Source organism: Pithys albifrons, chromosome 7, assembly GCF_047495875.1.
Source record: "Pithys albifrons albifrons isolate INPA30051 chromosome 7, PitAlb_v1, whole genome shotgun sequence".
NCBI classification, from domain to species: domain Eukaryota; kingdom Metazoa; phylum Chordata; class Aves; order Passeriformes; family Thamnophilidae; genus Pithys; species Pithys albifrons.
Genome location: NC_092464.1, coordinates 16826384 through 16849829, shown reverse-complemented (window position 1 = coordinate 16849829; position 23446 = coordinate 16826384). Strand labels below are relative to the sequence as shown.

Sequence of the window (23446 nt, the reverse complement as noted above, 5' to 3'; positions counted from 1 at the left end):
CTGCAGCAGAGTGTGGCAATGCCAACCCAGCAGCTGGTGACCTTGTGTGCAGAGCACATTACTGTCCTGGCAGCACTGTCAGCGGAATGGAACAAAATGGCCCATGATTTTGCTGTCCCAGCCCACAGCTGGGATCATTAGCATCAGCCACCTCCTCTGGCAGTTCAGCCTGAACTCTATCAGGTGAGACAGAGATATTTTCCCACCCCTTTACTTTGCCATGGTGCCAGTAACTGCCACTGAGGCTGGCACAGAGAAGTTTCACTGGAGGAGAAAAGTAACTTCAGCAGCAGCCACAGCCGCGTGCCCCTGAACTCACTTCGCAGAGCTCATCCTCCAGGCAGCTCTAGCCATATTATGTTTTCTTTTGTGATAAGGTTATAGAAGAAATAAAAAAAGATGAAAATGCTGGTTGAAAAGATTTTTCAAGATTGCGAAGTTTAGTTTATAAGTATCTTATATAAAATTAAAATCATGTGAGTAAATCATTCAGCAACAAGTATGCAAGAAGAAAAGCTGAAAGAGATGAGAGGAGACTGAACCCACTGCAGGAAAGACAGTAAAGAATATTTGAATGGAAGGAGATGGACAGAAATCATAAAAGCCAAACATGTAAGAATTTAGAAAGCAGAAGAATAAAGCAGCAGAAAGCTGAAGCATTATGGTGATGGTGTAGAGACTCCAGGCACAGAAAATCAATTTGACTAGTTTGGAGAAGAATGGGATAAAAATAGAAGTTCAGAATCAAGCTACACATTTAAGAACAACTAGGAAGCAGCACAGAATTAACAGGTGAAAAGGGAGTTAAGAATTTAGGTAAGTGACAGGAAAACAACCTTTCCTCTATAGAATTAGTCTTTAAACCTACTATCTTGAGTACATGAAACAGACTTTACACTGATGTACTGCTGAATTCCATTCCACTAATTCTATTCCCCAGCAAATGGGTGGTAAAATAGCCATCAAAAATCAGCAGTACATGGCAGTCTGTTAACTACCAACACTATCTGCTAAGGGAGTATGTGCAACCCTAATTCTGATGGAAAATACAGGCTAACAAGATAACAAGAAGGCAGGTGAGAACAAGCATCTCAAGTGACATAACAATAACCACATTAGCTGAATTCTCCAGCCTGGTTAAAGCATGAAGCATAACCTAGAGGCAGAAGCGAGCAATAAAAATACAGGCAGCAGAAACTCAGTTGTGCTGCTGCAGTTGCCAGAGGATGGCTGGGCTAACAGCAAACTGAGTATTTTTGGGTGGCAGTAGAACTAGTGAGGGACTACACAAAGTACAGTTATCACATATCTAGGATAGAAGTAGCATTATTCCCTCTGATGCTGCACTAATCTAGTAATTTTCTGTTCTATACAAAATTTCCAAGTCAAACACACAGAGTACATAATGCTAAAGAAATCAGTTAACTTCCAGTTAAATCAGTTCACTTTTGCTACTGAGGATCACTTATGCTATTCAATCAACATAAGCAAAAAACCTTTGACAGTCATCATAAGAAAAATGAAATATGGTCCTTTAAATTAAGCATAATTTTCTGTTTGTAATCAGAAAACCAATGGGTTTACTAATTAATAGGTAAAAAATGTAGGCAATTTACTTCTTTCCATCCTTCAAATAATATATATTTTCCTATATATTATTTAGAAAATACCCAGAGATGATATATTGTATGTGAAGACAGCAGTTACATATGTAAAAAAGAGAAAATAACTTTCCATACTTGCAACTGTCCCATCTGTACTTAAATCAGAGTTGCCCTCTAGTTCAAGCTTGTCCAGCTGGCAATTAAATCCCTTTCATTTCCAATCTGACTTTGATACAGCTGGGTCAGAGTAGTGACTGAAAATATTTAAAATAAATACTGTACATGTGTGGTTTTGAGTTCTTAATATCTACTATAGACTAATGTTCTTAGCACAGCAACATCTCAGTTGGATCAATATTCATTTATATTACTTTTTCCTCTTTACTGCAGTGGACTTTATTCATGACTATATGAACTTCCTTTCACAAAAGGGTAATTTCCTTGCCTGAAAATGCTGTTTCTTGATTTCAGATTCACCAGTCTGAACTGATGGGTTTACCTGCAGCTGGTAGCCAGACAGCAACAGCCAACAGAAAAATGAACTTTCTGCATCTTCAGACTCCTGCTTCCTCTGGCTCAGTGTTCACAGCCCCTGGAGATGCTTCAAAAGTCAAACTGTTCTCAGTGTTCACAGAAACACACAGTCCGTCCATCCATGTCATCTGGTAAAGGTGTTAATATTCTTCCAGATGACAGCCCTGTGTTTTTTCTCAGTTGTGGATAACAGCAGAAAAATCTCTGATTTTAAATCAAAAGAATCTGAACTTTCTGCTTTACATTCACAACATGATTCATGTAGCTGAAGTGCCCTGGAAGCTTTAACCCTGTGTAAGTAACTTCCAAGAGCATAAATAGATGGTTTTCAGATTGAAAATGCTGAGACAGGAGCACTCTCTCAGTATCTTGGCCATCCTTAATCAATTCTTTTCTTGAAGAAGTGGTAGCTTTGTGACAATATTAGTATCTGCAGTGGTGGCATGCACTTTTTCTTGGTTGAAAATGACACAGTTATTGAGGAGGAATTCTCCCCTCTGGTCTTGGGAAACACTTTGGTTTCCCTTAAACTAGGACATACAGTTACATGGATGAAACTCAGCATTCTTAGGTGCGGGACAGTTGGTTCCCTCATGTGGGGAAGCCATTGAGCCACAGAGTCCATGCATATATATATATATATATATATATATATATATATATATATGTATATAACCAAAGAATTTCTTTGATATATTTTTCAAATTTTATATTTTCTGCTGTCGACCTGCCTGGCTTCACTTTTGTTTATGATATCTATCACTTTGTTTATTGTATGTTGGCTGCTAGTGAGCATTCTCACATCCATACTTCTAAGATTAACAGACAAGCTCTCCACTGGGCATACCTGAGTTGTCACATGAGGCAAACCTGAGAGCACTTACAATGGTTGTTACTTAAATTCATGCAGTATTCTTTCAACTCCTCCACACCATTTTATATCTATGCCTATGGGGTATTGTATATTGTTATATGTATGCTTTGTCAGTTCCTACCACAGTAAGTAGTAGTGCCACAACTACTTTCTAATTTTCTTTGCCTGACAGATGTGAAAAATCAAGGCTTTTCTTCCTGTTTTTAAAAGAATTATTTTGCTATTATATTTTTTGGTTTGTATTTTGTTGAAGTACAATGTACTTATATTAGTAAAACTAAAGTAATTTGTTTAGTAAAATCTATTAATGTAAGAGCAGAATTCCTACAAATAGTCCTACCAAAACCCCACACAGTCTCCTAACAGTTATAAAACATGGGAAATCGTGCTTCCTGAATAGATACTGTAGTTTTTGTGAGCATGAGTATTTAATAAGGATGAAGAGAATAGTCTCTCAGGACGTGTGCAAGAGCAGAAAACATTGGTGCATCTGGGAAGACAGGTCTCTAACAGGACAGGGCCAAAGGGTCCTCCACGTACCTATGATACAACAGCAGACTAAATGTAGCTTAGATGTTAACTGAGCTGGAATTTGCATTTGAGTTCTCCAGATGCAAAACCTGAACAGTTGTAGGCAAATCTCAACAATTTCCAGTGGAAAATGTTGACTGTGCAGAAAACACCTAGTTCAATGAAAAAGCCCTGACGGAAAATCCTCAGCAGGTCTAAATACAAAGGAAATGTTGGAAAGAAAAGAAAGTTTAGATTAAGATTTTTTTTAATTACATGCTACACGAAATGCTTCATGAACTTTTCAAAGCAAAAATGGATTTTGTTTTATATTATTATAGCGCAGTATTTTCTTTCAGTGCTTTGGATGTTAAAGTTCTTGTAGAAAAAAGCCTGCAGTCTCCTGGACGGTAATTTATATTGTTGATTTTTGCCAGTGACTGTAGGGCAGCTTTAGAAGACTCTGCAGATAATGCTTAAAATGTTTGCTTTTTTAGCAGAACAAGCAGCACTTTGATCTGAACAGTCTATCAGGCCACTGTGCAAATCCAGTAAGCCTCATATGGCAGGGATGATGGTATCAGCAGTTCTTTATGAAATAAAGGCTAGAATTTACAAACTTCCCAGTAAATACAAGGAAAACAAAACAGGACAGGACAACATTAAAAGTATGCTTCAAGCTCAAATAAGCACTATTTCTTTGTTTAAGGAAACCTAATAAAACATAGGAAGCATTTATATGAAGAACAAAGTGCCCTGGCTTCATCATCTGCAGTTTTAGTTTTGATTAACTCACGGCTCTATTCTGAAGGAAAGCCAAAGAAATGAAATCAGATGAAAATATTTACAACTGCAAATTATTTTGTGAAAGGGAAAGTCAAGTGTACCTCAGATGAATTGCAAAGAAAACAGCAAGCATAAATCCCATTTACAGTTCTCTGGTGTATGCATCTTTGCATTTTAAAGCAATCTTAAAAAATCCCAAACTGAAAGAATCTGTATTTTCTCTGAACAGCAACATTCCCAGTCACACAAGAGCAGTTTTCCCTTCACTCTGGAAGTTATCTTAAAGTTATTTCTAAAATTCTGTTCATTCTATGGTAATGAAAGCAAAGACAAGAAAAATACTGTATGTCCACCTCTTGTTCCCTCTATGGCTACAGGTACAGTGCCCAGAGTGATCCAAATGCTTTACATTCTGGTGCACCATGAGGCACTGAACTCATTCACAGTCCTGCCTGGTGCCCTTGCTTAGGTACTTGGTTTATGTTTCAGACTAGCAGCTGGCAAACTTTTCAGCACACATGAACAGAAGATAAACTCTATCAAAACAGGCAGAACCACCACTGGAAAAGTTCAATTTCCTCTGGGTCATAAAAGGCATAAACATCCAACAGTATAGTTTTAGCACAGTGGCATTAGCTTTTTAAATAATTATTGTTCTGCCCATTACACTAATGACCACAAAGGACATCTTTTATATTAAGTAAAACAGACTAAATTTACCCTAATAGAGATTAACTTCAAATGGTAAATTGCTTATTTCAGTATGTAATGATCAGAAGGGTAATTGTTGTTATAAAGAGTGAATCAGATCTGAAAAATGTATCCCAAGCCTGTTTTAAAGCTCATATAATTGGGTAACATTGTTCACTGGACTAAAAGACAGTTTATTCTTTTATAGTCTTTTTTTGTTTACAGCCACACCAATAAAATAAGTGACTAAAATGTTAATTCCTATAGTTATTGGTTTCAGTTTTCCAAATAATTTTAAAATAAATAACAATTATGTTTTCATGCTATGGTACTGTCCCAGAGTAACACAGCTTCTTCCAGCTTGTTAGAAAATGGACTGAAACCTACTATTCAAGAAAGTTTTTAATTAAAACTGGAGGGGAATTTGGAAGCTTTAAAGTCTTTCATTCTTAGCTTGATCATCTGTCATATGTACATCTCTTTTCTTAGTGTTCCTCACCGGTGTTCTGTCTCATTTCTGACAGAGTAACTCCACTGACTGCTTTGCTTCTTCCCATTTCCACCCCTACTGACAGATAACACCACTTTGCTCACTTGAGTCTGACATGTTCATTAATTATCAAGAATTAAACTCTCTTTTAGGTATATTTTGTGCAAACATCTTGACTCTTAATCTTCAAATTACATATTCCAATTTATTCAATTGCATAACAATGAAAAATATTTTGTGAGCAAGATAATGTAGCTAATATATTAGGAAAAAAAAGTGTAGCACTCTCAGTCAACAGTAATACAGAGTCATAAAAAAGCCCAGTTGCTATGAAGACTCAATTGCATTGGTGCCTATCTGATGCATTGTAATTTTTAAAAGTTTTGTTATTGTTTTCTAAATTCTGTACAACTTTCCTCTTAACAGACATTCCTTTTGCTGTCACATAAGCTCCTTTAATTTCTCTAAATTATAAACCCTTAAAGCTGAGCATAATTATTTATGCTATTCCTATTTTTACAAAAGCACTCAAAGAAGTGTCTTCTCTTAAATTAGAAACATCAATTTCTCATGTATATCCCCACTATGTATTCTCGTCTTCATGTTATAAAAAATGTAAAAATAATTTTGGCCTCCTCCAAGAGAAACATTTAGTGCCATGTCAAGCATCCTGTGTCATGTATTTAAAGCATACATTGATTAACTTTAATGTTGCCATTAAACAAGAACCTAAAGAACATTTCTTTTCTTTTACACACAGAAAAAACTGTATTTATGTGAGTTCCTCATTGTGTTTCACTCAAATGTATGAAATCATATAGCTTCAATGTATATGTAAAGCCATCAACAAAACTGGAATGTAAAACACAAATCTTGAAAACACAAACCATCTTCTAAATGCTTTCTTCATAAAATAAAGTCAGTTTGAAATAGGGTTAAAACCAACCTAATGCATAGTACACCTCCAGAATGATAAAAGTTTTACAAAGTCACTCCTGGAACTGAGGAAGAACCCAGGAATGGGTGCAATACCTACTCCCACACAGGCCAGGAATTACCATCCTCAAATACAGCCCACCAACAACTTGAATTAGAGAGCAAAGTCTTCCACAGAGCAACACAGTCCTCCCTCATGTAAGGTTATAACAGACACATACTGGAAATGGTGGTAGGACTACACAGACTATCTAATAAGCAATTAATTTAGAGCACCAGCCCCTAAGCTGAACAAATGGAAAAGATTAAAAAAGCAAATATCCATCAGAAGAAAGGCCAGCAGGCGGGATCTGCATTCAGCAGTTTGTGCACAGGTGCATCGAGTTCTGTCTCCCTTGTCAGACCTGAGCAGGAGATGGGAAGACCTGGAGGTGTTGCCACCCCACCGGTTTTCAGCCTGTCCCACTGCAATGCAGGAACAGTCAGTGAATGCTCTTGCTGTTGCTGGTTGACAGCAAGTCAAACATCAGTCAGCAGTGCACTGGCAGCAAGGAGGGCCACCGAACACTGCAATTATAAACCAGGTCAGGAGAGGAAAGTTTCCCCCTCCCCAGAATTATGTGCAGCCAGTTTAAGTCAATCCCAAATTAAGTCATATGTGTTTTGAGATATCTATGGAACATTGTTGGAAAGATCCATCAGTCATCCCAAGTAATTTCAGATATGTGAAAAAGAGCTGTTCTAGACAGGAATCCCAGGAATCTACAACAAAATAAAGAAACCTCTTTAACCATCAATCTAATAGTGAAGGGCTAGAAAAACTTACAAAATTTACAGCATAAGCTTGGATAAAACTGAACAGACTGAGGGCACTTTGGGGAGGAACTGGAAGTACTGAGAGACAGTAACTTTCTTCTTTTCCTTTTCTGCTCTAGAGAGAGCAGAGGAAATCAATAGAAGAATCTCAGCTACAGCCTCTGACTGAATGCAGTACACTTGCCTGGTCAACATGATGGAGGAGGGAGCAGACATAATTTACCTTCTCTCCAAGGAATGTTTGCCATGTGGAGACGATGGCAGGAGGAGAAGATAATGGACAGGGAAAAATATCTTGCATACCATCAGTTCTTTCCCCTACCTCACATACACACCTGCAACATCTGTGCCTTGTGCAGGATTAGGCAGCAGTCTGGCCACGCAAAGGGCTTGGTACCCTGCAGCTCGCCACTCTCCCCAGCAGCCAAGAAAGACATTTGATAAGTTACTGCAGTTGTTCAGTCCTATTAATAACCATGATGAGGGGAAGGCACTTCTTTCCCTGAAATCCTGCTAAGATTATCACATTGCATTTCACCACTAACAAGGAACAGACAGCAAGAGTGAGTGAGTGAAAGCAAGAAAGGCAGAGGGAGAGATGCAGTTGTCGCACATGAGTTGCATTCACTCAACCCACCAAAGCTTCAGGAACATGAAGCACATGTGGACAGTCACTAAGGAAATACCTACAGCGAAGCTCAGAATCTCTGCAATTTGATGCACCAACAAATTCTCTTCTAACAGGCCATTGGCATTGCTTACCCCATCAGAGAGAAACAGCTTGTCACTTTACAAACTATGCAGGCAAGATTAATCTTTAAAATTTTGCAGCAATTTCAAGATACCATAGTGTCTCAGCTTTTGAGATCAGTGTTTTGCGGGTAATATGAAAAGGCAATTGTCTTAAAAAAGGCTCCTTTCCACTCTGCAGCTTTCATCTAAACTTATCAACTGCTGCATTTAATTACCATTGCAATATGCATCTAGAACACTAAGGTCTTCCTTCTCTGAACAATTCAAAAATAATGTGATACTGTGTATCAACAATGATACACGGGAGGTTCTGACTGGATTATCTGGAAGCAATTTTCAATAGGAGGATAATTAGGAATTGGAAGAGGCTGCACAGAGCATTTGTGGAATGTCTGACCCAGGCATTTCCAAGACCTGATGAGAGAAAGCCCTGAGCAACCTGCTCTGAACTTCGTGTTGACCCTGCTCTGAATGGCACATTGAACCAGAGAACCTCCTTCCAACCTCAGCAGTTCAATGGTTCCATAATCTACTGTCAGATAAAAGGTATCAAGATCCTCAAAAGCGTCACAGAAACACCAGGAATTTTTCAAAAAGTTTCAAAATTAGATTTATTTAAAAATATTACACATCAGGAACTTTGTCCCAAGTACCAGGTTGTACTACTTATGTATGAGGCAATTTAATCAATGGTATGACTGAAACCCTTTAATTAAAAGCACAGTTGTAACAAATATATGACGGACACACAATAAAAGATAGCCAAAGGAAAAAAAAAACAAATATCTACTTTTTGGAATATCCTTTGCAAAAAAAGTGATGACCTTACAATTAATTCCTTTTGAAAGCATGAATAAGAACATAATAACTTAAGAGGTAACACTAAATGTGTTTCTTTTAACAGGTATTTCTGACTGGCATTGCATATTGCCTTACAAGCACACACGCTCACTCATTAATGCAGACACACCCACGCCAAAAGCACTTTGCAGGTGCAACACATCCTCACCTTGAGATTGGGTTTTGCCAGGAGTTTCAACAGCTCTCTGATCTCACTGCTCAGTGGTTTGCTCTGCAGCTCCTCAGTCAGCTGGGTGGGAGATGGAATCGACACAATGACCATTAGCAAAGTGTTGTTTTACCCAGTGCATCAGTGACAACCCAGAATCTATCTTGTTCAAGGTTATTGCTTTCCAGCGTGTTCAAACAGAAGCCAGCATGAAGGAAAACACCATCAATCACCGAGCTTCTGTTTCTGGCCCTCAGTGGACCAGATTTAAGCCAGGCCTTTTGGCTCAGTTTAACACAAGTAATCATTTTTGGCAAGGGTGCAGCCAGATCACATTCTGATTTATAGCAATGGGGGCAAATCCCAGCACTTCATTTGAGTGAATGGTCCTTTGCGTGCAGACAAAGAACTGCTTGTAAAAATGACTGGATCAAACTTTGACACTGTCTATAAAAAACAGTTTTGAATGAGGTGGTGAAATACACACTGCTTCCAAAAACCCACAGTAGCTGTGCTGTTTAGGACTGGGATAAGAAAGCAAAGTGCCCCTACAGTGCAAGCAATCTGAACCTTTTATTATGTTTACACATACACTGGAAGGAGCTTGTTAAACGTGAAGTGGGTTAATCATAATATAGTTTGTAACAGGTCATCAGCAATTCAAGCCCTTAAAATGCACAAACTGCGTCCTAACAACAAGAGCTGTAATTTATATTTGGTTATACTACAAAATTGTGGGTTGGTGAACAATAGAGCAGCAGTTTAACATTTAATCCCATGCCTATTTGGCTCATGTCTTGGGTTTTTCTTATCACGACATTCTCAACTAATTTGGACTCAAGAGGCATATTATACTGCAGGATTTCAGACTCAAACTATTTTTCCAGAAGAAGGAAAAGCTAAAATACATTTCACAACCGTGAACTTCAGTTTAAAATTCTGAAGCTACATGACTCATAATTCAAAATGTGATTTCAGATAATCACTTATTTTCTTTGCATTAAAACAGTATCATAAAAATGTCTCAAAGAAAGATTGGCTATTTGTAGAAAGTAATTTTATTTGTCTAGCCTAATTTTAAATTTGTACTTTCATTTTGTATAAATTTTCAAGATAAATGGTGAGACATATATTTTGCATAAATATATCTAATGGACAAATCTAGAAGCAATTATAGACTTAAGATGAAGTTTGAATACTTTTTTTCTAACCTTCTAATGAATACAGGGGTAACAGGACCAAAACAAGAATTCATTACCTACAGTCCCACAGTCTTTGTAAATATAATTGATAGCTAAAATATCCACCAAGTACCTAAGTGCTAATATTAACAATACTTGTGTTTTAACACCAAGAGATTAGAAAACAATCTCTGCAGGAAAGGTCACAATGAACTAGAGACAAAGCCAAGTATTGAGGTAATCTGACTGCAATCTAGTCTGCATGTTCTATGGAAAAGCTCTGCAAAGCTGAAAATACTGTGTGATAGCAATAAGAGCAGGTATATGACACAGGTTACCCTTGGTTCTCTTTTCATTCTTTACCTTGTACTACTCATCACCAGAGAATAAAATCCATTCATTTGTGTTTCTCTGATGAAGACCAGCAACTACTCAGTAGGAATGATCACTTCAGCATTTCTCTCAGACAAACTGTGCACAAAGCATCTATTAACTCCAGCAGAACTGGCCTTTGCTTTGGTGGTGCAAATGCAGGCACACAAGGTTTAGAACAGTGAGACACAGAATATTTTGATACTGTTTTAATAGATACTTTAGTCTCATAATTTAGAAAATTAATTCTTCAGAGATAAAGTCGTTCCAAATTTCTTTTCCCTCATATAATCTGGTTTTATTAAATATTTCCATAAAAGTATTAAGGGAAATGTAACACCTTGTGATAGAAGAGGAAGACTAAGATTGATAGAGAATGGAAAGACGAAGTCATGTTGCCAGATTAGCAAACAGGTATCACCAGAGCTTCCTGTTGTGCTTGTAGCAGTTTTGGACAGGATTTTGTTGCTGTTCGTGTTGAAGTACTGAGATTGGGGATAGGTAACAGCAGCAGTACAAGCTCCATGGCGTACTTTGGGTATACCATAATCGTGCCAATTACCTCCTATGCCAAACTGTGCAGGAAAAGCTGTTTGAAACCCACCTCTACGACTCTCTGTTGAAGGAACCAGAACATTTCACCAAGTTCTTTATGAAGAGCTGACACTATAGAGTGGGGAAGATGTGGAGTGAGGCTGGTGACTTGGAGGGCCTGGTCTTAAAGCTTCTGGAGATAGTTCTGAAACTTATTTTGCCAGAACAATCTTTCTAATAACCCAGAGGCCTTGTTTGCTGTGTATACCTAAACTGCCAGCAAAGTTTAGATCAAATATTTGCACGGTTAAGACCCCTAAGTCAAAACAAGAGGCAAACAGATTCTCTGATGGGAAATTCAGCCTAAAAGTCCCTGGAAGTGAGAAGACATAAGGTATGGCAACTAGAATATGAAAATGTTTAGAAAAGCCTCACCACAATTGTTACTTCTAAAATATATTTTAAAATACAACACAACACATTAAACAGTTTTATTTATGATCGCAGCATCCCAAATTTGGGTTTTAAATCAAAAAGGAAATACCCACTTGCCAATAAAGAGTATCTCCTGCTTTAACTATCATCATCATGGCTAGGCTTCGCGAACGAAGATTTGAGAAGGGCACTACCCACGCTTGCTGCAAGCGTGCTGGTGGCTAAAAAGGCCGATACGGGATAGGCAGGTCCGGTCACAAAAGGCACAGCAAAACGTCTCCCTAGGTGACAATGGCAAGGAACGGTTCTTTCTGCGTTGTCTTTTCTCCTCAAGACTGACTCTCCGTGCATTCTCAAAGGAAGGAGTAGCGTCGTGAATGGTGTGTCTCCATGAATCCCAACTGGAGGCCAGAGTGGACCACTGATGGCAGTCAATATGGCCAAGGCTGAGGTGTTGTTTCAGGGAGTCCTTGTATCTCTTCTTTGGGGCTCCTCTCTTGCGGCAGCCGGTGGCGAGTTCACCATAGAGCACAATCTTTGGAAGGCAGTGGGTGATCCTCCATCCTGGAGACGTGCCCTGCCCAGCACAGCTGCGTTCTCATCAGCATGGCCTCGATACTGCTGACCCCTGCCTGTTCAAGAACAGACACATTGGTCATGTAATCAGACCAGTGGATGTTTAGGATTGAACGGAGGCAGCGCTGATGGAAGCGTTCGAGAAGCCGCAGGTGGTGGCGGTAGATGACCCAGGATTCAGACCCATATAAAAGAGTAGACAGTACAATGGCTCTGTAGACACTAATCTTTGTACTTTTTTTCAGGTGTTTATTGGACCAGACTCTTTTATGGAGTTTTCCGAAGGCTCTGTATGCCTTTGCCAGCCTGTTGTCTATCTCTTTGTTGATCTTACCGTCTGAGGAAATGATACTTCCCAGATAGGTGAACTGCTGGACTGACTTAAGCTCTGAATTGCCTATGGTGATGTGAGGATGATGGAAGACTTCTTGAGGTGCAGGTTGGTAGAGAACTTCCGTCTTCTTCAGGCTGACTTCCAGCCCAAAAAGCTCAGCAGCCTCTGCAAAGCAGGATGTTAAGCGCTGCAGAGCTGCTTCTGTGTGAGCAACGAGGGCGGCATCACCAGCAAAAAGCAGCTCATGGACAAGGTGATTCAGGGTCTTGGTGTGGGCCTTCAGTCGCCTTAGGTTGAATAGGCTTCCATTGGTACAATATCGGATGTAGATGCCGTTTTCTTCATCGAGGTCTGCTGTGGCTCTTTGGAGCATCATGCTGAAGAAGATTGTGAATAGAGTTGGTGCAAGAACACAACCTTGTTTCACACCATTGGTTATTGGAAAGGGCTCAGAGAGTGCATCGCCATATCTGACTTGTCCACGCTGATCCTCATGTAGCAGGATGGTCCTTTTGAGGAACTTGGGGGGACATCCTAAACGTTCCAAGATCTGCCACAGGCCTTTTCTGCTCACAGTGTCGAAAGCTTTGGTGAGGTCAACGAAGGTTACATAGAGACCTTTGTTCTGTTCCCTACACTTCTCTTGCAGTTGTCTGAGAACAAACACCATGTCTGTGGTGCTCCTATTGGCTCTGAAACCACACTGGCTTTCAGGTAGAAGATCTTCTGCAATAGTGGGTACTAATCTGTTCAGAAGTATTCTTGCAAGGATTTTACCAGCAATGGAGAGCAAAGTAATACCTCGGTAATTTGAGCAGTCTGATTTTTCTCCTTTCTTCTTGTACAGGGTGATAATGACTGCATCACGGAGATCTGGTGGTAGTTCCCCTTGTTTCCAGCAACGCACAACAAGCTCGTGGAATTTCGCATGGAGTGCTTGACATCCATGCTTCCAGATTTCAGGTGGAATTCAATCAACCCCAGCTGCCTTGCCAGTTTTCACCTGTTGTATGGCCTTGAGTATCTCTCCCATAGTAGGGGCTGCATCCAATTCATGTTTCACCAGTTTTTGTGTAATGTGCTGAATTGCTGAGCCTTGGACTACATGGTTGGCACTGAAGAGAGTCTGAAAGTGCTCAGACCATTGGTTCAGGATGGAGGTTTTATCTGTTAGAAGCAGTTGACCATCTGCACTGAGTAGAGGGCTTTGAACCTGGTGTGTGGGTCCGTACACTGCTTTCAGGGCCTCATAGAATCCTCTTTGGTCACCCAAATCTGCGCATAGTTGTGTCTTTTCTGCTAGGTCGAGCCACCATTTGTTCTGGATGTCTCGAAGTTTCTGTTGGAGCTCACTGCATGCAAGACGAAAGGCATTTTTTTATATGGCAAGATGGCTGAGCAAGGTGTGCTTGGTGAGCAGTTCTCTTCTTCTTCAGCAATTCCTGGATCTCTTGATTGTTCTCATCAAACCAGTCTTTGTTTTTCTTGGAGGAGAACCCTATGGACTCTTCAGAGGACTGCAGGATGTAACTTTTAATATTGCCAAAGCACTTCAGGAGAGGGATCTATGGGATTATCTTTAAGTCTAGTTTGAAGGTTTCCCTGGAAGCTGTCTCTCACTGTGGCTGTTTGAAGATTGCTGACTTGGAGCCTCCTCCTCGGAATGCCGCCCCTCTTAGGTTTGGGCTTGAAGTGGAGGTTAAGTTTGCAGCACACAAGGCAGTGGTCTGTTTGACATTCTGCACTCAACATCACTCAAGTATGATGGACATCACTGACATTTCTCTGTTGTACTAAGATATAGTCAATGAGGTGCCAGTGCTTGGATCGAGGATGCATCCAGGTTGTCTTCAGGCTGTCTTTCTGTTGAAAGATAGTGTTGGTGATGGTGAGCTGCCGTTCTGCGCAAAACTCTAGCAGGAGGCGTCCGTTGTCGTTGCAGTTTCCAACGCCATGCTTGCCAAGGACTCCTTTCCAGGCTTCAGAATTCTTACCTACTCTGGCGTTGAAGTCACCAAGGATTATGATCTTATCATCTGCAGGAACATTTTGGGTGAGGCAGCGCAGGTCTGTGTAGAATTTGTCTTTTTCCCCTGGGTCAGCTTGGAGAGTTGGGGCATATACGCTAAAAAGAACAACATGTTGCTTGTTGTGTAGAGGGAGGCGTAAGGACATAATGCGATCGGAATGACCTGTCAGCAGATTTTCAAGTTTGGAGGCAATGAAGTTTTTAATCATGACGCCAACTCCTGAAAGGTGTCTTTCGGTTTTGGGTTTGCCTGACCAGTAGAGTGTGTAGCCAGCACCATGTTCTTTAAGGCTGCCTTCCTCATGAAGACGAACTTCACTGAGAGCAGCAATGTCAATGTTGAGCCGTGACAGTTTGTGGGCAGTTAGAGCAGAACGACGCTCAGGACGTCCACTATCCCCAGTATCAAGCATGGTTCTGATGTTCCAACATGTGAGTGTTAGTTTGAGCACACCTTTACAGGCAGGTGTATGCCTTTGAAATCTCTTTGTTTTTGTTTGACCGCATGGAAGATGCCGGTTGGCCGCGGTTATCCAGCCGGGTGTGGAGATGAGCTTTGTTTAGGCCACCTTTGCTAGGCCCCTCTCCGTGTGGAGCAAGCAGTGCTGACCCTAGAAAAGGCTGCTTGGTCATTCAGGATGCTGCCGCAAGAGACTGTCATCGCCGGGGTCAAGTCTCTAATGACCCATATCCTGAACCGCCTGCATGCAGGGTTGGGTCTGTGGCTTCCAGCTGCTTCCTATCACCTGCTGTTTTCGACCCTCACCTGTCACTACAGGGCTTTGCAATGTGGGTGAACCCTTCAAGCCTGCGCAATGGATTTTTTAGGTGAGGCACAGCGTGCGCAGAACTGGCCCCACCCTTTACTCCTAAGGTTCATCTGCCACGGCCCAGCGAGCTTGGACGGTGACAGCGAATACCTCAGGACGAGGGTTTGGTTAGAGTATCCTTCTCTTAGATGGATGGCCTTACAGGGCTGAACGAGCTCCATCTGCCCAGGTTTCGGGTTGGAGTTGTCCTTCTCCTAGGATGGTTGCCAGATGGCTAGCGAGCCCATCCTGCCCGTGGACACACTTTGTCTGACCCTTCAGTTGAGACCTGTCTGGCATGGGAGACCCTACCAGCAGCACAAACCACCTCCAGCATAGCTCTCAACCTCATGAGGGCACGCAAGCTTCTCCCCCGCGACAAGGGGGTGTCCCCGGAGAACCTTTAACTATAGAACATTAATTTAAAGCCTATTGAAATGAAAGCATGTTTTGTAACACCAATATGCTGTTAAATCCCTGAAGATGACATCTAGTCAGACAAACATGCCAACAATTACATAGCACTTTAATCCTGGAACTTCATGAGTTTTGGAGTTATAAAGCCCATGGCATGTAAATTTGCTTACTCAAATTTGCCGATAACTATCGAAACACATAAAATCCTGCAGTGTGGTAGCCTGACTTCAGCCACCAAAGGACACCCCCGCCCTGTGGGACAGGGCCCATAAAATCAGCTGTTCAGGTACACACAAGCAATGAAGAATCAGCAAGAGATCTTTAAAAAGAACCTCTGCTTTCCAAGCAGGCAGATGTCTAGAGACCCTCGTGTCCCAACATATGTACATTTCAAAAATGCTACCATATATACACAGTGATACATTCACAAAGTTAAAACCCCCAACCTCTGTCAACTGAGGAGTGACAGAGTACTCTAATTTGGGGATTTCCAAAACTATAAATTTTAAATGGGGCTGAATAGAGAATGAGATTGCTCAGCATTTCTGAAAATATCAAGAACTAAGTTTTGCATCCAAAAATAAGAAATTATTCCTATTAAGAATTTTAGCCCAGAGATCCGTAACACAAATATTAGCAAGGATTATTAATATGTCAGCAAGAATTTAATGAAGAGAATTTCAACCAGCTTTCTAATTTTCAAAATTACTATCAACATTATTCAAAGCTATTTGAAGGTTAAAAAAATATTACTAATATATGCCTGATGTCAAAGCTAATGTATTATTATGGTTGGTATGTTACAGGATATAGCTCTCCTCCTACTGAAACAAGATTAAATTACCTTATATCCTTTTTCCAATAGTCTTAAAATACATTTAATTTAGTTTTTCATTAAAATGTTACCATTCTCAATTCACAACATTTAACCATTTGTAAAATTTAAGAATCAAAAACTATTAATTATATGAAGAGATATTTAGAACATCTATAAAGTATGGGAAGTTTCAAACATGCTGTATTTCAAATGGCTCCTAATTCATATTGCCTTTTCCAAAACACAACCTGACATCATCAATTGCAACAAAGACTTCTGGATTTCACCTAAACCACAGTTTATTAAACATTTCTCTATACTGGCCTGCCTCAGGTTCAGTCATAGTTTATACAGGTGTGTTCACAATTCATCTGAATCCTAGAATTAACCAAATAGCAAGAAATGGCAGGTTGATTTTTTTTCTTTAAAATAAAAATTATAGTAACAGGAAATTAACTACTCCATCAACGCTGACCACTTTTACAATTTATTTTTTGGTTATGAAGGTAATTTGGAAAGCTCCAATATCGATAAATCACTACTGTACTTTTTGTTATAAAGATTTGCATTTTTTTAACAAGCCCCCTTCCTAGGCATTTCATATGCTTCATTTATTTAATATTATCTGTTTTTTCTCACGTTCTGTCACCAGTGCTGCTATCTCATTTGTCTTTATTTTTCCAAAGCATTCCTCTTGTCTGTGACTTTCTCAAAAATAGTTGCCAGCTTTTCCCCTCCCAGTAGAGTTCCAATCCGCAACGTTATTATTACACAGTTACTAAAGCAGAGCAAGAGGCTATCTAGATGCAACGTTTTAATAGCATGCAAGTGAATGAAAATCAAAGTAATATCAGCAACAAGTGATGACAGAACCTTTGGAAACATTTGCAGCTTCTTATGATTTCAGCTTGGTGGATTACATTCATATATTTGCACCATGAGGAGTTCTGCTTGCAGACAGTTTTTTGGGAGACTTGGTACCAGTGATCTCAGCAGGGGACACTTACATCATCTGCCAAGGCTGCTGCACCATGGAGTATGGGCACTGGGTTCTGCTTTTCATAATAATGCAGCTTTTCATGAATCTGGAAGACAATAGCAGAAAGCAGTTAAGTTGATTTAGCAGCATGAGAAATGGTACAAAATAACCCCACTGAGCCAATGGATCTGTTGAGTGTCTGTAACTAAAGAAACATCCTTACAGTAACCTACAGGCAGCAATCATATAAATGCAATTCATCATCATCCTCTGTTGAAGTGCTAAGAATATGAAATCAGATGGAAAAAATGCTCAGTATGTAGACCAACCCACAGAAAAACTAAACATTTGTGATTTTTCTCTCCTGGCTTTCTCTGTCCATATTTCTAACATATTGCTTCAAGTATCAATTACATTTTATATTGCTGCTGAAAACACAAAGCATAAAGTGTTTATACCCAAGATGGATACAAAACCCCCTGTAAATTATGATTTATGAAGTGAAATAATAGCCTGCCACCCACATCTTGACAGACAGCTTGGTGGAGTGACTGCTGTCATTAAAATAATTCAGAAACAAGGGCAATGTAGTGCTAATACAAATTCTAACAGATCTGAAAGAAAGCGTCAGTCCTTCAGTGAGGAAAAGTCATTTAGGAGCATTTAAAGTTTTTAATGGGGAGTTATCAACATTAAAAAGGTACTACGTTTTATTTCTTTCAAAAGATAAAAGGATACACCATCATTTCAACAGTCAGCCTGTTCCCTCCTCCACAAGTTACACACTTCAAAATTTAGATTTTTTCCAGTACAAATGCTTTAAAGACCTAAAATATTTTTAAGCTTCTAACAAGTTTCTTGAAAGCCATTTCAGAATGGTATAAAGAACTATATTAAACATTCAACTTTATTTACATTCTTTTAAAAAACATACACAGATATCCAGCTATTAAGTAACATTTAAAAAAGGAAAACAACAGTAGTCTGAACTAATGCAAACACACCCCATTCTTAGATTTTCTACTTTAGTTCTGTTGCTCTGAAGGAGGCATGAACTCCAGATGGTTGAAGGAGTTGCAGAAGGAGCTATACTGGGGACTGTGCTTGGTAAGGAGGCGAAGGCAAGGTCTGGCAGAGGCCGCGGGGCACAGAACTCGGCTGGGGACTCTGTCGTAACCTGGGGACAGGATCCCCAGTGATACCCTGGCCCTCCACAGCTCGCTGCTGGAGAGGAGCGGGACAGATGCAAGGCAGCAAGGACAGCCTTAAAGAGCAACCAAACCACTCTTTGCACACTGAAAATACTCAGACTTGACCTGATCGCATCCCTTTTACTCCAAATGTTCCTGCCAGCCTTCCCCCCTTTTCCACATCTGCTTTTCTCCACTTACTTTTACCCCCAGCAGTACTCACTTCTCTCACTGCCCAGGACACTTTCAACCTTCTACCCAGTTCATTCTTTTCAATTTACACTTAACTTCTAGAACTACACCCATAAACAAGATAATACCATGACAATGATACCTGTGCTTGCCATTTTTCTTGTCTTCTGCTGCGCTTCATAACTCTAAGTCCACCTGTGTTTTTCCTCAATTAGTCTATGTGTTCTTCAAAGTACAGGCTATATGATACTCTGTTAATACAATGTGGCATAGCAAGATCTAATTCTTGATCAATCTCTTCATCATTTCTGCAATCTTGATGGGATTACTTCAGTATGTCATTGGTTACAGGATGCTGAAGTTCTGAAACATCACAGTGAAACACGAAGGCACCACTGTCACTTAATTGCTAAGTTGTAAAATAATTTATTCTCATCTGCAAACTACTATTGTCTCCAGAACTTGAGTATGAATTTTACATAGCTTGTGTAGACATTGTTTACTCAGCAGTTACTCAGACTAATCCATACTGGATGTCACATAAGTATAAATGACTGGACAACTTCATATTTCTAGCTCACCAAGTACAGAAACTAAACAAAACAAGGAGCTGCAGCTCCCTGATTTTAGCAGAAATTTGTGGTTTACTTGGACTGTGAACTTGAAGAACTAAAAGGCACAGTTAGTCAAAAAGTCTCAAATCCATCATTTTCTGATTGCTTCAGCCAACATCTTGATTTTATCCAGACTGAGCTTCCATCAGCTCTGAGGCCAGAGGCATTTGCCTGTACTACGTCCCAGTTTCTCAAAGGAAACAGAAGCCCTACTGCTGATGATGCTGATTCTATCCTGGAAAACCTGTAAGTATCTCTACCAATGAAATTAAAAAAGGAAAAAATGAACCAAACTAAAAAATGCTGAGACATTCTTGCATAACCCATTTTTTTTAAGTTTTACATGACTGTAAAGTCATGCAACAACAAATAGGGTTTTCAGAGGTGGCATGATGTAACTTTAACTAGTTATTGGCACTGTCTATAACCAGTAAATGACTAAAAACAAATTTTTATTTTCCTAAGAGTGGATACTGGAATCCAGTTAAACATTTAAGGAAAATCATTACGATTTTATTTGATTATGGAGGAATTATAGGGAGTTGCTGCCTAACCAAATCTGAAGCAAAACCCAGAAGTTAATCAAGTCAGCAGGAAGATCTCTTACTGGACAGTTCTAGATCCTGGGTTTTACTACATCAGGTTGGAAGTTTGATTCATTTACTGTACTAGCACAATGAGTGACTCTAGGGACAAACATATCATCTACAGTAAAAACACTGCAATCTTAGCACACTTCCATTTGAGATGCAACGTAAGTGGGTTTTTTCCCTCAAATATCTGATTTTATTTGATAGTATTTTGCCTTGTTTGCTAGTTGAATCTATTTTTGTATCAGATCATTATATGACAATATCTGTCTTCAACACATTTGTAATTTAAAGGATTTGCCTGAGGAAATTAAAAACCACTGGTCTCTTGTGCACAAAGATGCAATCAAGGCAAAATACAAGGATTACCTTTCATATCAATGTGAAATAATCGTATGTATCATAAAAATGCTACTTCCTCTGGTCTCCTACAGTTACTGCCCACCTCTAACTTCTGGATAACTAATGTGTACATAATGTATGCAGCATGTATATATAATAGCTTCCTGAACACAGTAAGATGGGAGATTTGGTGCAACTCCTCCGATAAAGCAAATATTCCAGTGAGGCAAAAATGCATTTTCAGACAACTTCTTCCTTCCCTATATCTAAAAGACACGTCAAGATGTCACGTTCTGTGATTTTCCCCACAGATCGCAGTTCTGCTGACTGGCCTCTAGTTCCCCCCACTGTATTTTTAGGCCTTTTTGGAAGATGGGAACAGCACTTGCCTCTCCCTTGTCCCTGGGAACTAGGTCATCTCTGTTGCCTTTCAAGGAAGACAAAGCACACTTGCGAGCTCACCTGGTGGCCTTTGAACTTCCCAGACTTCAGGGTGATGAATGACTGCATTTGTGACAATGACCTGTAGAAAAACCACTGTGCACACAGCCATGTGCTTTGGCTACCTCTACACATGCTGTCTTTCAACTAATTATTTCCCCAAATGTGAAATTCATAAATCATGCCAATAAATGCACACCTAGCATTGCATTTCCAAACTTCAATTCTTACACAGGTAGAATTTGAAATTTAAATATCTAGATTAAGTGAATGCATTGATGAAAATGAATAGCTTGAAGTAGCCACAGAAATGAAAAGCAAAACAGGACAAGGTGGTCCCTTTACAAACTTCATTCAATGAAATTAAACTGTAACAGAAATTAAAACCATCTTGGAACACTCTGAGAGAAGTCTGAGAGTGGATTCAAAATAGTAAAACAGAGAACTCACCTACTCAAGACAAAAACTATCACATTTGCAACCATTTGTTTGAGCTTCACTCTAAAGAATTCTATTTAATACAAAAGGTAAGTTTATCTTATATTCTGCAGCTATACCATATGTCCATAACTTTACTATTACTGCCTTCTCTCTACTAGAAACTTACACAACTTATGGAAAATATAGGACTGTATCATGCTTAAAAATAGGAAATACAGTACATCTGTTTTACGTTCTGACTTTACATGTAAAGATTGAATGCTGAAAATCTCTTCACAGATGAGTCAAAGTCTGTTAAAGCAAGAATTATATATTGTAAATAAAACATAAAAAGCTGTTCTGCTGAACAGATGACTAAGTTGTTGGGCTTTTGTTTTTCTGATTTATTTTATGACTACCTATTCTTTTCACTGTAGGGTACTTTGGGAAGATTTATGAGGTTCTGCAAAAACTGACAATCTCCTCTGATATTATGCCCCAAGAGGGAAGAATAATCATTTGCAAATTTATACAATTTTTGGCACATTTGTAAGCAAGAGCAATAGTTTCTGGATTTTCCTAGGGAGACTGAATTAAGTTTTCTATAATAAAGCAGAGTAGTGTCCTCAGCTTGGACTATTTAAAAACCCACAAGGAGCTTTCTAAGTCAGAAAAACAAAAATCCTAAGCAGAGTCCTACAAAATAAGTTTAATTTTTCCTTTCAGATTTCTCAATTTCCAAGTATATTACTAATATCATATGGCTGAAAATAAAACAGGGGAGTGGGATAACCACATACCCAGAATAACACCACCAGTTTCAAATACCCCAGCTCCTTCTGGGAAGGAATCCTTGTGAAACAAATATAATTTTATTAGTAATTAGTAGGCTGTGGTACAGTTTGTAAGCAGGACTTCTCTGAAAGACTCTACAGAACAATACTACACACCTACAAGCTACACACCTACAAACTACACACTTGGCTTCAGAAAGGGTAATTTGTACTGGTATTACAGTCCAATTATTAGCAATCTTTTAAGAAGATTTCCACTTAAAAAGTTGCTGGAAAATTACAATGGCGCTCCAAAATGGACTATTTTCATCATAAGATGATGCCACCCAAGAAATGCCATGTGTCAATTTTGTTCTCTCTTTTTTCTGAACTTGAATAAATATAGTCTTTAACTGCTTGACGTACTTAAGGCTTCATACATAGGAACAGAATGTTTTTAAAGGAGTTACTGAAAGTGTCAGCAAACTGAAATTAGAGTTCCCTGTAACTGTTGTGAAAAAATCATTTCCCATCAATGCCAATGAGCTATACTAAAGATGCAGAAAACTGTTAGAATTACTGACATTTCAACTCTTCTATACATCAAACTGAAATAAATTTCCAAAACAGAGGCAAAGCAAACTTATGAGAAATAATTTTGAGACATAAACAGAACACACAGACTTTTGTCTCAGTTTATACAACATTCTCCATTCCTAACCTTGCTTCTCTATCATCATACCGGTTTTGTCCTCCTGTTCTCTCTTTCTCTTCTCTCTTCTCTTCTCTTCTCTTCTCTTCTCTTCTCTTCTCTTCTCTTCTCTTCTCTTCTCTTCTCTTCTCTTCTCTTCTCTTCTCTTCTCTTCTCTTCTCTTCTCTTCTCTTCTCTTCCTCTTCTCTTCCTCTTCTCTTCCTCTTCTCTTTTTTTCCATCTCAAGAGTATTTTTTCAGCTTTCTTGCTTCCACCTTCTTTTTATTTCTTTCTAAATTGGCAATCAACTCATTTAAGTCACGTGGAACTATCTTGCTGCCCACAGCCCTACATTAATATGAAACACTACTCTGTGGGTATGTACTCAATGACACCCCTCTCTACTGTTTGACCACGCACTAAACCTAAAGTATAGAATAGGTTAAAACAATGTTTCCCTTCGTTCCCCCAGATTATTTTACTTGTTACATGGATTGATCTATCTAGAAGGAACTAGCAAAGGAAGTAAACCTGATGATTAACACTATGAAGACATATTACACTGTAGTGATCCAGTGCAAGATGCAGAGCCCACCCACAGGTCTTGTTTGAAAACTATGTGAAAGGTATTGGTGATGGAGAGAACAACAGGTAGCAAAAGGCAGAAAGGACCCAAATCAAAACAAAGTTTTTAACAACAATTAAGAG

The 23446-nt window shown here is 39.3% G+C and overlaps 1 protein-coding gene across 6 annotated transcripts in view; it reads right to left on the bottom strand.

Annotated features, from left to right (window-relative positions):
* MPP7 (MAGUK p55 scaffold protein 7) overlaps nt 1–23446 on the bottom strand; it is a 151429-nt gene that overhangs the window by 51590 nt on the left and 76393 nt on the right. For 5 of the 6 annotated variants that reach the window (XM_071560040.1, XM_071560035.1, XM_071560039.1 and 2 more), the window contains exons 5-6: nt 17514–17591; nt 9003–9083 (exon numbers count right to left, since the gene is read on the bottom strand). In XM_071560040.1, the coding sequence (XP_071416141.1) occupies nt 9003–9083; nt 17514–17591 (159 nt within the window). The remainder of the gene's footprint in view (nt 1–9002; nt 9084–17513; nt 17592–23446) is intronic. The other variant, XM_071560037.1, reaches the window with a different exon arrangement.